Below are 14,781 nucleotides of genomic sequence, written 5' to 3' on the forward strand. Positions count from 1 at the left end.
AACTAGCAGGAGGTAGGCTGCTTCTTCCACTTTTTTCTCATGATGCTAAAGACATCTTTCCCAACACACTGTGAGTCTTTCACATTTTTGGGAACTCTCAGCAATCCTCAAAAAAACAGAAATAAAATACCTGGTGGCTTTTTATTTGTAGTATATTTATCGCAAATATTTATCTTAGCAAGATTTTTAATTTAATGCAAGCTTATTCTACCATGGAAAAATTGCTTGAGGCTCTGAGGAGTCACAATTCATTTTAATTTAGAGCAATTTGGCTTATGGTATCTATCTGGGTGTTCACAGTTAGTCTTTAATAAAGACTAAGCAATATAACCTAAATGAGTTCTCAGTAAAAGCACATACACAAACCCATCACATCTTGCGTTTTCTGCAGTCCAATAAGTTACTCAGTTAATACAATTCAGCTGATTCACAAGAACTCACTGAAACTCATCTTGATATCTCAGCTCTTCATTTGACCTGTAAACTATACCACCCAGTTCCCACTAACCATTTTAAGACTGAACTGAGCTATGTAAGTTACTAAAAGAAGCAGCCCAACAAAACTGAAGATGCACAGATAGTTTTGCCATTTTTGTCCAGAAGGGAATGCTGCTTTCCCCATGCATTTTCTCAGCTACTTTCCCAAGATATGTCTCACTAAAGAGGCAAAGGCAAAAAGGCAAAGGCAGCTTGTATATTTAGCTCGTAACTGTGTCAGCTGTCTATGTATATAAAGAAACTACTCACCGGAACAAGATTATGAATTGCAGTGTCCTGTAGGACCACTGGTGTTTTCAAGAGCTGCAGCTCAGTGGCAGCATGGTTTGAGCAGCAACACACAGGGCACTGGGGAGAGACAGCCATATGGAAGGTCCCTGAGCAGCAGCCATGGCAGCAGCAACAGTGGCAGCAGTGACTGCCCTGTGCACCCCTGTTGCCAGAGGCTTCATCCCAGTAGCGTGACCTGTATTTGCCACAAAACACGTTGTCAAGAGAGGATGATTTGACCAGGTGAGTATGGGATGGCTGAAGCAGTGGTGTCCACCTGGGTATCCTGGCACGGATGTCAGTTTGGCTGGAGGCTTCAGTGGTCTGCTTCACAATGTCCTTCAAAGCCTCTGGGTCTGATCGTGTGAGAGAATCACCCTCAGAGAAGTTCATAGGATCTTCCCTAGCAAGGGTCTCACTGAAAGGAGTTTTTTGCCCTGTACACTCCACCCTCAAAGTAAACTCCAGCCCTGAAGACATCTGAACAGTAACAGATTTTGGAGGAGCAGAAGCCATTTCATTGTTGTGGACAGTGTCTCCCTGTTCCAATTTGTTAGCATCTAATATCTCCTGTACACTAGCAGTTTCTTGATCTTCAGATGAATCTAATCCAGGCCCTTTCACTAGGCCGGAGGGATGCCTCCAAGATACTTGTAGAGTAGAGCCTGAAGTGGCACTGCTCTCGCTTTGCACTCTTGAGCCACTCTGTGGAGCGCCTGGGAGCCCTGTTTTGGAGAACCATCTCGTACTTTTTGAATCACCATCGGTTTCGTAGAACTTCTGCCCATTTGCCAGCTCATTCACTACAAGCAGGGTGTCATCTTTGCTCGCCACTTCTACATCCCACCACAGTCCTTTAACACATTCTGTATGACTTTCAAGGGCATTTTCACAATGTGCAACTCTGCCCTTTTCAGTCAGGCACCTCTCACCTTCATCTTCACTGCTGACTTTGCTCTCACAGATTACTTCAGGGTTTATGTCAAACAGTTCCGGTAACGTTACATTTAACTTTCTGTGTCCTGCTCTAAAATATAAGTGACGATCAAATTTTGAGGACCTAGGATCTCCTTCCTCCTGAGTACCACTCTGAAAAAAAAGATCATGTTCTTTTATGCACTCCTCTTTTTCCAGTTGCTTCCTTCCAGTTTTATCCTCTTTCCTGTCCATGGCACATAACAATTCTTGTACAAAACTCTGTGGTTCAGCATTACAGGCCTCATACTCTCCATTTCCTGCAGTCAGCAGCAGATGTGTCTCTTCTCTCTGGTGACTGCCTGCTTCTGTTGATCCAGGTACTGTGAAAATGTTCTTGCAAGCTGTGAACACCTTAGCAGCACAATCATTTGGCTTCTGTTGAAAATCTTGATTTAGCATCAGAAACTCTGTCCTATATGACAGAGCTGTTTCTTGGTTGTGAATATCAGAAATAAAATTAATCTTTTCTGACAAAGATGCATTCTGAAGGAAAAAAAAAAAAGAGAAAAAAAGGAGGAATATAAATATTATATTCATTCTATCACACTGTTTTACCCAACACTATTTTACCCTTGACACCCCTGTTCCCAGGTGCATACATCTTTGAACATCTTTAAACATCCAGTGAAGCAAAGAATCAAAGATTCTTGTAGTATTTCTTCTCTATGCTGTGTACAAATCTTCCATCAGTGTGGTGGAATAGTTGTACAAAGTTCTGAGAAAGCTCCTTGCCTTGTGATGTTTTGTAAGAGGATGAATTTGTTTTCACGAAGCTTTCAGGGCTCCATGGGGTGTTTTTTTATTGTTACTTGTGGCAGGATTACAGAGCTTTCGTAGACCTACTAACAACTATTGCTCATTTCTTACTTGTAAAACTACGGGTTCTGGCAGCTCCTCCATGAACCCACTGCTGTCTGACTGGCAGCTGCTTGTTCTTGTCACCATCATCTCTGCTGGGGAAAACAGAAGGATAGGAAAATCAGGAAGAAAGGCAGAAAGCAGTACCAGGCCAAACTGAATACGGAGCTAGGTGGGGCACTTAAAATGTACGTTTCTAGCAATATTCTTAATCCTGGTCAGAAATCTGAAATATTGCTCCAACCATAAAAAATGCTAGAACGTGCTTGTTATAGATACTGCTGGTGTTAGTAAGCATTGAATTATTCACCAATCTAATCATCAACTGAATATTTCAGATTTTGATATATTCACACAACATATACAATGTAAATAACATATAAAGCAGTCAACTACTTTTTTTTCTTTGCTAAAAATACTGACTTTTGTTTGTTAGAACTGGCTCAGACCGAGTCTCATTCATACCTACATAGTTTTGATGGCTTCAACTAGGTGACTCCTGCAGGAAAAAGGAGCCTCCCTAGCCTCTCCTTAGACCAGTTTGTCTCTACTTTAAGACATCTTGTATCATCTCTGTTGTTTTTTTGGTCCGAGGACAGAAAATAATTGTAACAAACAAAGATGATGTAGAGCTGCATGGCAAGGTAGAAAGGCAAAAGGAAGACATTCGAGACTTATTCCAGAGAATTTTACTGATCTAGCAACCACATTGTCTGACGAAATCAATTCCTACCACAATTTTAGCAGTTAAATTATATGACTTTATCTATCTGATTTAACAAATAAGAGCTGACCTACTTTAAAAGTACAAATGATTGAGAGTAAGCCCTCGGTTATCCTGTACATCTAAATATGTCTAAGCCCTTGGATAACTTTCACTTTCACATAACCTTCATCCTTAGATAATGCCCTCATTCTCAGATAGCTCAGAAGTGGAGCTGGGTGAGCAGGCTGAGGGAGTCTGCCTGTGGAAGCAAGGGGTGGAGGCTGAAACCTCTCTTGTTCCTTGAATACATGATGGCTTCCAAACCCTGACACCTTTTATCTTCTGGTTATATCCATGAAAATGTAACAATTCACCTAGCAGTTTGGAGACCTGAGTCATTAATTCTCTTTTGTGTGAACTGAAAAAATGTAAAAAAAGAAGCCTATGAATTATGTTTTCACACATTAACAGACTATGGATTTATTTAATGTATCTTGGGCATCAATTAATAAAAATCACACAATCTGTTTGTAAAATTAAAGCCTGACATAATTTTATATCAGCTTTTTATAGTATTTATAATATTTTATAAATTTTAGATTAATTACTTGCATTACCAATTTTAGTATCATTGGCAGCACATCAGTCAGTCACTTTCCTGTTTCAGTTTAGAAATACTTGGTTCTCATCACACACATTACAAAATCTGCAGTGGTGTTGCTGAAAACTGCCTGTTTTATGTGTGGTCTCAAAACCCACCCTTGCAGTTTCCCACAAACAACATCATGGTTCAGCTTCTCCCCAAGGGAGACTGCTCTGTAGATTCACTAAACTTTTTTTAAAGCTGCTTCAATTATCCTTTGCATCTTTGCCAGCTGTTGCTTCCAGTGTGTCAGTCTGGTCTATAGTTTTCCATACATAAAAATGAAGAAAGAAAGGCTTAAGAAAATTTTGAAAAGATGAAATGTTTCAGCTGCTGTAATTCCAACCAGTTTGAAACTCAACTTATTTGAGCCTCAAATACTTAATTGTATCCTACAATCATGACAACTGACCTTTAGGCTTTAAAGTCTGCAGAGCTAGAAGACCACATTATCAGACTACCCAGAGTTTTAAGGTGCCTGTTTTACTCCTGAGATACGCAGAATACCAAAGTAGCTGCCTTGCTACTAGAAATTATGTGTAGGGGGAAAAAAATCCATGACTTTAATGGAGGAGAAAGAGCTGTGAGAATTCATCTTCTGATCTGGCAAAAACCAAGTGGCTGTGGCCAGGTTTGACCCATTTATTACAACAAATATGGTGCATCTGTTCTAACAGCACAGTCGGTTTGTGTATTGCAACCACACCATCTTCCCATAGACATTTATATTCATACACTAGCTAGAGAACTACCCAAAATATGTGATAGTGGACTCTGGGCTGATCTTTAGGCAGAAGATTAGATATTAAAGACTGGATGAAATGACTGTAGAACCAAGTTAATACCACTACAGTTAGGCTACAGAGAGACCCCCATGTGTCTCCGTGGACTTGCCCTCGAGGAAGATGTGATGCATGCTTTGCTACCATAGCTCTCATTGACTAAACACGCAAGTTGTGTTCATAAAACAAGGCCACTTAACCACACCACTCTGAAAGGTTGTCTATCTACGTATTTTAAATTGTAATATAACAGGACCTATGACCGTAGGTCATAAATACATATTTACTTATACTTTACTTTATTTATACATAAATATATATTTACTAAGCAGAAATACAGTTCCTATAGTTTTCATGTTAGCAAAATCAAAACTTATATAAGGGAAGAAAAGTATAGTAGCAGGAGATCCATATTAAGCACAGTTCAGCTGTGCTTATTACTGTGATTTCCTGTCCTCTGACCAATTAATCACCTTCATCTGAGTTAGGCATCTAATTTGCACCTATCTATGTACTGAATGTAGAATGAAGTAATACCCATAGTGTAAAGATTAAATTCCCTATATAGCAAGTACAAAGCAATGTCTCTGAGGGTCTGAGCTGCAGTTCTTTTCCAGCTACATTCAGATGCTTAATTTAATCATTACATCCCACACTGACTTACAAGATCCTACCTAGTCTGCCAGGCCCCATCGATGGTAGGCAGGTGAAGATAAGGAGTTTTAAAAAGATGAGATATTTTTCTGACTCTGTGACACTTTATTCAAAGCCAGCCAAAAGTCCTGATTTCAGTGGAAGTCTTAATTTTAAAAAAAGACTAAAATGAAAAGTAAAAATGAATATGGGCCTCCAACTCATCATGGGGTAAAAATGGCACGAAGAGTTTTTCGAAGTGTTCCCACAAGGACTTCAAGCTGAACTACATGCTTCTGGGAGAAATGAGGAGCAGGGCTGCAATGGGAAGGCAAGTCGTGTTGCATGCTGGGTTTATGCTGAATCTAGATTAAGCACATTGCCTCTTCAATTTGAGGCAGCTCAGTTTCAGTCCATGTAAATATAGTTCGGTTTAATATCTGTATACTAGAGCCAAGTGATGTTTGCATAAACGGAGGGCAATTTACATACCAGGGAAACTGGTTTGGGCAAGGAGTGGGCTAATCTATCAATTTCCCCTTAGAGTCCCAAACAGAGATTAAGTGAGATGGCAAAACAGATCATGCATGATGCTGTCCTGAGAAGGAATAGAGTTTCCCTCTTTGTGAAATTTTCAGTAAGGTCAGTAGCTTGCCAATGTTAACAGTACAGTTTTTCTCGTCAGGGTCTAATATCCAGCAAGGACACCCATAGCCTGATTTTCCACCACTCTTTGCAGGAGTCTAAACCAGCTCTTTGCTACGTCTCCTAGGACAACTACCTTTACCTACCAAGTTTCTGAAAATGTTCATGTTGGATGCTGGTGGTGATTTGTCTCAGAATGAACTAGCATCTAAAGTCCTTTCAGCAGTGGCTAAGGTCGTCTTGGAGACACCGCTTCTTCACAGCAACAATTCCTTGTGTTTAATGAACTAAAGTCTTCTGGCAATTGGAAGGTTATCTTTAGGAGAGATTCAAATTTTCATAGGTTATTTTGATATTTTTAAAACGTTTTCACCTTTCTCCTTTAAATGTGCTTCTTTTCTCTTCTTTTCTCTTCTGAAAGTGATTGCATTGTTTAATTTGAAGAAGAAAGGTGCAAAAAAATTTATTAAATCACCTGAACATTAAGCAAAACATTTTCCTTTCTAATCTACCTGAATTGCATTTTTCTCCTATAATTTTGTTCAGCTACTGAACCAAAATATCCATTATTCATGTAGCTCTAGTCAGTTCTCCTAGTGTGTGGAGACACCCAAACCTATAGAGGTTGCAAATGCATGCAGCGCATCACATCAAGGAAAGATAAAGTATGTTTGGAGAAGAAGTAGAGACGCAGACCAGTATTCAACTATGAACGAAAAATTACGACTCTGGGCCCTGTACAGAGAATACATCTGGCTATGCTGGAAAGAGGAAAGCTGAGAATTCCCCCTGAAGACCTCAGTGAGGAAAACCTTGGCTCTTCGCCTTTCTGTGCTAATTGAACTGGGAGAATTTAGCTCCTGCATCCCATTTCTGTTCTGCCTGAATTTTAAATAAAAATAGGTTAGAGGAACTTACTAATCAGGTTTCTGCTTTATTTTGTATCATATAAGAAAGTACATGCCTTCAAAATCTCAGAGGTACCCAGCTTTCCAGCCTTTTACTTGATCAATCCAATTTCATTAAGACTTTTTCTCTCCCCTTATTTGCATGCAGATACAGCGGCTTCCATTTTCAGCAACTGTCAGTGCAGGAGCTCTCTGAAACTGTTGGGCTCCTAGGTTCACCATTAATGAAAGAATATTCCCTAATTAGTAAAAAAAATTAGCTCTGGAGTACAGTTCTGCATTCCTCTGAAGACTCTGCAGCTGGTTTTCTGTGGATTTGGCTGCAAATAGCACAACCTCTTTCTGTTTTCCAGCCTGGAGAATATTTGCAAACTGCAAAAGATGCCATGAGAGCTACTGTACTGCTTGTAAATAATCGCACATTGTTTGCATGACTTTTGAATCACATTAACATTGATGAATGTACCTCAGTATTTGTTTTTCTACATCATTTGAATACACAGGGAAGCATAGGTACAAAACTTCAAATGCAAGAACATTTGTGCAAATTTGAATTTTAAATTCACAAATTAAAATCTGGACTGCTTATCCTGTCATAAGAAAAAGCAGAATGGCCAATTACAACCTAGCAACGCTGTTCAAACTTTAGATATTTTTGTATCTAATTGAATGTTGCCAGAAATATCCATATTGGTATGGATAAATATTTCTGAAACTATCTGCTACATACACTGGACAAAACAACACACAGCAGCCACAATTTAATCAGATGTTTTGTAAAGGAAAAAGAAGCCTGTAGGACTTAGAATAAGACTTTTCCACTTCCCTGTAAAAGCAAAGTCATTTTGCAGTCTCTCACACAAAACTCTCAAGGCATTAACTTCATTACAGCTTAAACACTCAGGCTAAATCCAGCAGGGAAACTATTATAGATACAGGCTTAACCCAGAGTTAAATGGGCACAAAAATATCTCACTGATTTGCCCTTAAGAAGCACTTCCATTCAACAATAGTTGAATTCAACAGTAGTTGAATGCAGTGAGAGAAGGGTAAATAAAGGTGACACCTTGTCCACAGAAGTGCCAGAACTAAGGAGATATTTTATTACATTCTAGATGGTTCGCGTTTTGCTTCTCAAACACAGGCATAAAATAGTTGCTCAGTCCGCCAAAGTTGCTCGGCACTACAGCTCTACCGGCAGCATGTGGAAAATGCAAAGGCTCCAATTCTCCAAAACATTGCAACACAAAAGGCAGAAAAATTGAGATTTTCTGTCTTATACGACAAAAAAAAGGACTTTGAATAATATATGGTCAAACAATACTTTCAAAACAGAAATATCTTCATTTTTAGTAGCTACTGGATCCTCCCCATTTAGGCATTTCACAGTACCTGCTCTGCAAATTGGGTAAATCTGTATGTTACCCCTAACAACACTGCCCTGCGTATAGCATCGCACAGAATGATATTGCTGGATGAGCTGCCTATGTGCTAGAGGAATACATCAACTACATGACACAGTTACAAACGGTCCAGACCTGTGATGGGAGAACTGCTGCAGCTTACTCCTCTCTCTTGCTACATAGAGAGGATAGGCACTGTCAATTTTAAGTGTCACGTTCTACTATATGGCCATTAAGAGCTAATAAAACTCACCTGAAGAGATGTTATGGATAAGCCAAGAAGAACCCTATTTTTATTGACGTTATCCAGAACAATGGACTTTCTGAAGCTCACTCAACTGATGCACCAGAAGAAATTATTTTATACAACTTGAGTGGTTAAGGAAAAGAAACATTGTTATTCTTATCAGTTCCCATGTATATGGCAAGATTTGATCCTTTGGTAATGTTCCATGAAATCTGCTTTATTCCTAGCATACTGTGCTCTCTTTCCTTCATCTAGGAAGTAGCTCCCCCACAGGCAACTGTACTGATTACTGTCTGTTGACTATGAACATAAACATTTCATTTAGTGCCACTGAAATGCCAAAGGAAAACTCTACTCTTAGTCTTTCTTTTAATCTTCCTGCGCTTCTGTAACACTGATTCACTTTTCATGTTGCAGAAATGGTGATGAACGATGAAACTGAGCTGTGAGAGTTCTACTTTATATTTATTTTCTATCCAAACAATACAGGGTTCTACAACTTTTCTGTAAGAGAGGGCTGCAGTACTGACCCTTCTCCTTGCAGCTGCAGCTTTGTGCTGCTTTTCAGGAGAACAATCACCAGATGGCAGCAGCACATAAACCACAAACTTTCCAAAGGCTCGCACAAACTACAGTTTTTGTCGGTGTCCTGAAAAGTTTGTTTTCTAATGACATTATAGCAGAAATTAGACAAACGATCTTATTAGTAGACTCATATTACTTGAAAGCAAATAATGCACTAAAAAATGCACCAGATGCAGCAAAAGCTCCAATTCCAAAAAAAGCGTAGCCAAGAAATTTGTCTAGCCCTCGTTCCCTTTGAATTGAATTGAAGCAAGCCATCTAACCCAGTGTGACTGCGTGAAAGCATATTGAAAAAAAAAAAAAAAGCTCTACGCAAGGAAATTTCTATTATTAATTGTGCCCCACCATGCTAGAAGATGCTGCATGAATAGAACAGAATGGTATATATTCAGATGGTGAGTACATATCACCTTAAAAGGTGAATAAAATCTAGCCTCCCTGAGTTATTTCCTTCTGTTTGTCAATACCCAGTTACTCCAGCTCTCACCCAGTTTGCAGTGTTCTTCTCCCTGTTACTTTGGGTACCACTGTCACATGGAGGACCTCAGCTATTTCTGCGGAGGTGAAGCCAAAGCCATTACAAACAAGAGGGGAAAAGCTCTGCAGCCCCTATGACTGCAACGACCTCACATGGGATGTATGCTGTACCCTGAGAAGGTGAGACAGGGCCAGGGGGAATGAAAAGTGCTGGGAAAACATGCCATATGACAGCTACCGATATTTTGCTTCATCCCCACTTTGAGCCTTGCAGTTCTTTACACGGGTATCTATGGGGTCTGCCTGTCAAAGCCATAATTATCAGGAGACACGTGCATAGCTCCGGGGACACTGGGAGTGCACACATTGTGCTTCATGTCCTCCTGTGCAGCCTCCCACTCCTCCCCCTGGGTCTGGCTACCCACAGAGCTCTGAGTACCCTTGTTCCCCTAGGAGGACATTGGCCCAGATGCTCTCCAGATATCAACCATAAACACTTGAGGGAACAAGGTCATAGAGAATTAAATACACAAATTGTGTGCATCCAGAGCATGACAGAAATAGCTAGGGAGCAAATCTACATCTATCGTCAGAACATTCAGTTCCTCCAAAACACCGGAGGAAAAAAACTGTTTTGCACCAAGTTTTTGGCTTAAGATTCAGTGTATAGTATGCTTACGTCTAGCATGCTTGTGGCAGAGCACAGCCAGCAGGCAGAGCACAGCAGCCTGGAGCACTGCCCAGGTTGCAGAACCTGCCTGAAAAGCAGGGTGAGAGGGTTTACTGTCAGCTCCCTGATGCTGTGGCTAGACAGTCACTGGTACCTGCACTAGATGCTAGCATGCTTTAAAGCTGGTGCACATATTTACTGATTTAAAACTAGCTTCAGTACATCTGCTGCAATAGCAGGTATAAATATACTCCTTTGTGAAATGCCTGGGGCTGGTGGGTGGATGGGTTGGCTCTCTCTTTCAGTCACTTACTCACATTACAGGTTATCTTGAGCTCCTGTGTAGAAGGAAGCTCTGGAGAAAAACTGAATTAGCTTATAAATTCTGTTAAGCTATTCGTTAAAGAAAGATGAAACCATTTTTTTCTTTGAATGTTCATTTCCCCTCCTCTCTGCCCAAATCAAAGATGAATATGGTCAAGGGAATAAGCATGCTCTCTGCCTTATACATCACTAAAAATGATGCAATTTTCTTGCACTAGTGAACCACCCTGTACCCCTCTAGAGAGGGTCAGAATTAACATCTGTGGGCTTTGGTGACAGAAGTTCACCATCCATAAGTCTCCACCTTTGCCCCTTCCAAGGATATCCCCAGTACAATTTGGTCCATAACTCTGGAATCCCTCTTTAATAGGTTAGTTGGAGCTACAGAAAGTATTTAAAGCTGCTAGAGAAAAAAGTCGTGCCAGATTTGGTAATACAGATCAACATCATGAATTTCTGTCATTGAGAGCAACAGACGCACCCCTGCAAACTATTATGCTAGGGAACAAGACGTCTGCCTTTCACAGGAGTCAGAGCTTACTGTTGTCTCCTGCCTGTCCTACACAAGAACACACTGCCCTAGAAATGATAAAAGTATAAATGAGTAATCTAAGAGCTGAATTTGACAGGAAAAGAGGGAACATTGTGGGCAGTTCTCTGTGATAAATGATGTTTCTTCATTCTGGGAGGTTAAGAGTAGTGATGAATCCAGACAAAACCTGAAATTGCAGTCACTTTGACAATGGTCTTTTATCTTTCCTCAGCTGATGAAACAGCTTCAAACTTTGCCAGGTCCTCCTCCTCGTTTTCCTTGAGAGTCAGTATCACTTCTATCTTATTTCAACTGAGCTTCAGCCAACTGTCATTAATTCAGATTTTTGCTGCTGCCAAATGTCGGGAGAGAAGGGTGATGGTTGTGTCTGCTTCTGATGAAAATGAGAGGTAGAGCTGAATGTCATCAGCCTACACTGTAGATCACGTTACATCACAACTTCTCCCAGCAGCAGCTGCACAGAGATAATGAATAAAAAATAAGCGATTGCAGGGAGCCTTGTAGGGCTCTGTGCAACTGAAAGCACCTCACAAAAGGGAGGATGGTTTCCATCAACCCTTACAGAGACCTTTGAGAAAAAACAGTGAAAAGCCCCTATGTTTTTCCAATTCCTGCAACTTCCGCCTGGTCAGCAGTGCCCAAAGCAATTGGGAGACCAGAACAAGTATGTGGCTTTTGGGTGCTACTTTGTAGAGAGTCAATTATAATGGCTCTATTTCCATGGTAATAGTCATTAAACTGTAATCAGGGGGTCTAAAAGCATCAGGCTTAATAAGCTTACCTTTCTCTGTCAGTGATATTTTCCCAAGGAGAGATGCTACATATCAGTCAGTAGCTGACAATTATGTAGATCTATGGAACAGGAATAAAGATTCTCATCTGTAAAGAAACTGGAGTCCTCCAGAGCATAAAAATACACCCAGCATAACCTCAAAAGTCTCCCTATCACAGGTGTCACTGTCAGTGACACTCATAGCAGCCATGGCAAAGCAATATGGTGCTATCAGAAGTATGTACATCTTCACAAAGCTGCCTCTACCCATCCATCCATCTGAGCTGGATGGAAGCGCAGTTAGGATTTGAACTTTGCAGCAAGGTTCAAAGGGTCAAGCTGTCAACTGAAGCAACTAGTATAGCAACATAGGAGTCCGTGACTGCACAGGAAAGGCTCTGATTCCTTCTATGCTCTGTTGGGGGTGTGAAAAGAAAAGGCAGAAGAGGAAACACTAGACCTTTAGTACAACTAGATTTCATTTGAGAAGTTTTCTTGTCTGAAAAGCTATCACTGTTAATTTAAATTGGTGTCTCTTAAGTATTTTAGTAGTCAAAGTATTTGATTGTTCTCCTGGATACTTAGGTATTATATTATTTTCCTCCCCCTAAGATTTAAACAGCAGGTTTTATAACTTTCACTGGGCCATCTGCCTTAAGTATGTGGTGTGTGCATATCCTTTTCCACTAGGATGAATCAGCCTGCTTCAGTAGGATCTAAAATATGACACGTACATGCAAAGAAATGTTATAACTGCTCAATAACTTTTAGGAATACACTCACTGAAAAATATACAACCCTCCAAAGATCCTAGGACAGCTGTTTAGACCTGATGACTGTGGACAGGGTGTCCTGATGCTACTAGTGGGTGGTACAACTTCGCAGAAGCCATTTCAAAAATCTTCCAGATTTCCTTTCTTTACTGTCCATCCAGTTTCTGTGCAGCTGAACACAGCATCACTGCCTTCTGGGTCTCCATCTTTATCTCTATTGTCTAACTTAGATGTATGCATTCGCATGAGAAACTTCAAGGACTGTGGCAGAGCAAAGCAGCCAGGATATTCTCAAGAGTTGCAGGAGTACATTCCCTTTCTAGGAGGCCTTCTCTGAGGCAACCAAACAACTTGGGACAGGGAAAAGATGCAGGAAGGTTTGAAGATTCATCATTTCACAATTTGCCTTTCACTTTGCTCTTTTCTCTCAGTCTCTGCTTCTTCCTGAGACCGTAGGACTTTCCCTCCAGTCTTCTCCAGGCTACAAAACGCATTAAAATGATACAGCTTCCTCTTATTTACACATACAGGTCTCTTATGCAAGAAATGGGAAAGAGTCAGAAGGTCTTTACACGGTTCATGTGCAGAAGATGGGAAAAATATGGGCTGAGGCGTCATAAAACAAATGAAGGCAACCCAAAGCAGCTAAAAATGGTGGAAGTCTCCTTTGTGCCAGGTCACCCGCAGAAGATAAAGCTGTTGTAAAGAGGGAACTATCTATTACGGTTCTATTATTCATCATGTTTTATGGAAAGAGAACTCATATTTGGAGACTATATGTGATGATTAACCAATGCCAAAGTTTAACATAAATGTCAGACAGCATCAACACAAGAGTAGTTCTAGGACATTTTTAAGTTCAGCTCCTGATTTTGCTTGCAGATTTAGCAAATCTTCCCTTCAGCCATCTCTTTTCTTCTTCCTTTAATCAGTGTTTAAAACTAAAAGTCACTGCATTATACATGAATAAAACCAGTATTATTTAGGCACTACAGTAAGTATGAAAAATGAAATACCTGTTCACTTCTTAATACTGAAACTAGAGAAAGTACACACAAATCCTGTACTCTTTGAAGCACAGGAAATATACATGTCTTTTCTTCTTGCACTTTTGAAGATATTACTTCTTCAGTTGCAGGCAGACTTTACAATGGATAATGGATAATAAACAGGATTCACGTTCTTGGCACTCAGTCAATTAAAAGAAATACCAATTGCATTCTGTGAATATTCCCATGGTGCCAAACCATCAGAGGAGTTGGTGAGTAGGAGGAGTGAAGGTGTGATAATTGAAAGAATTGCTACTTGATAAGTCACAGGAGCTAATGTGTTAGCTCAGCATGTGGGGAAGCTAGGACGTTCCCAGCTGCCGCAAAAATTGGGTGTATGCGATCCCTGGCACCACTTGTTGGGACAAGATGAATCACAAGCACTTCAGTAGCGAGCTACCATGTCACAGTAAGCCAGATGGAAGTGGTTACTTCTCTGATTGATTGCCTCATGGGCTACCAAGGGCTTTTCCAACAGGCTAATGCCTTTCTGTTGGCGCTCAAGCACCCGGGAGCAGTGTGTCTGCTTGGGTCAGCACCATGCGGGAATTCCTGCCTTTTGGGTGTGTGGCCACCCCTCAGAGGGAAAGGGAAATAAATAAGGAGCAAGGGGAAGTGGGCAACTACCACGTACACCAAAATAACACCAGGTTCCGATGCCTCCCTAATAGATGTTGCTGTTAATGAATTTTCAGGCACGTGCTGAGTTAACAGGGGTGAGCAACATTGAAACATCCTTTAGTTAAACCCAGTGCTTTACAAAGGCTAATTGAAAAAGGAAGGAACAGCAGGGGTGAGGGAGGAGAACAAGGCAGAAGAGGGGATAGGGGGCAACAACAGCTCTATTTTTCAAGTGCTGAATATGAAATCCCTGCAATGGATGAGTTTACATGCAAGTCTGCACCTCATCAGGGCAAAGATACAGTGAGTAGAGTCAAGTAATTTTCCGCTGCACACAGCATCCCCAGCTTCTTACCCTGCCCAGCCAGCTTTCTCAACTGTGAGCT

At 40.6% G+C, this 14,781-nt stretch overlaps 1 protein-coding gene across 11 annotated transcripts in view; it reads right to left on the reverse strand.

Moving 5' to 3' along the window:
* The window catches only part of ITPRID1 (ITPR interacting domain containing 1), a 155,252-nt gene that overhangs the window by 17,625 nt on the left and 122,846 nt on the right, over positions 1 to 14,781 (reverse strand). For 9 of the 11 annotated variants that reach the window (XR_008448447.1, XR_008448448.1, XR_008448449.1 and 6 more), the window contains 2 exons: positions 2,614 to 2,699; positions 748 to 2,229 (listed from right to left, as the gene is read on the reverse strand). Coding sequence is in view for 8 of the 11 variants with exons in the window: in XM_054058121.1 (XP_053914096.1) it covers positions 748 to 2,229; positions 2,614 to 2,699 (1,568 nt within the window). In the remaining 3 variants the exon portion in view is untranslated. The remainder of the gene's footprint in view (positions 1 to 747; positions 2,230 to 2,613; positions 2,700 to 14,781) is intronic. The other 2 variants (XM_054058124.1, XM_054058119.1) reach the window with 1 other exon arrangement.

Source organism: Cuculus canorus, chromosome 2 (genome assembly GCF_017976375.1).
Source record: "Cuculus canorus isolate bCucCan1 chromosome 2, bCucCan1.pri, whole genome shotgun sequence".
NCBI classification, from domain to species: domain Eukaryota; kingdom Metazoa; phylum Chordata; class Aves; order Cuculiformes; family Cuculidae; genus Cuculus; species Cuculus canorus.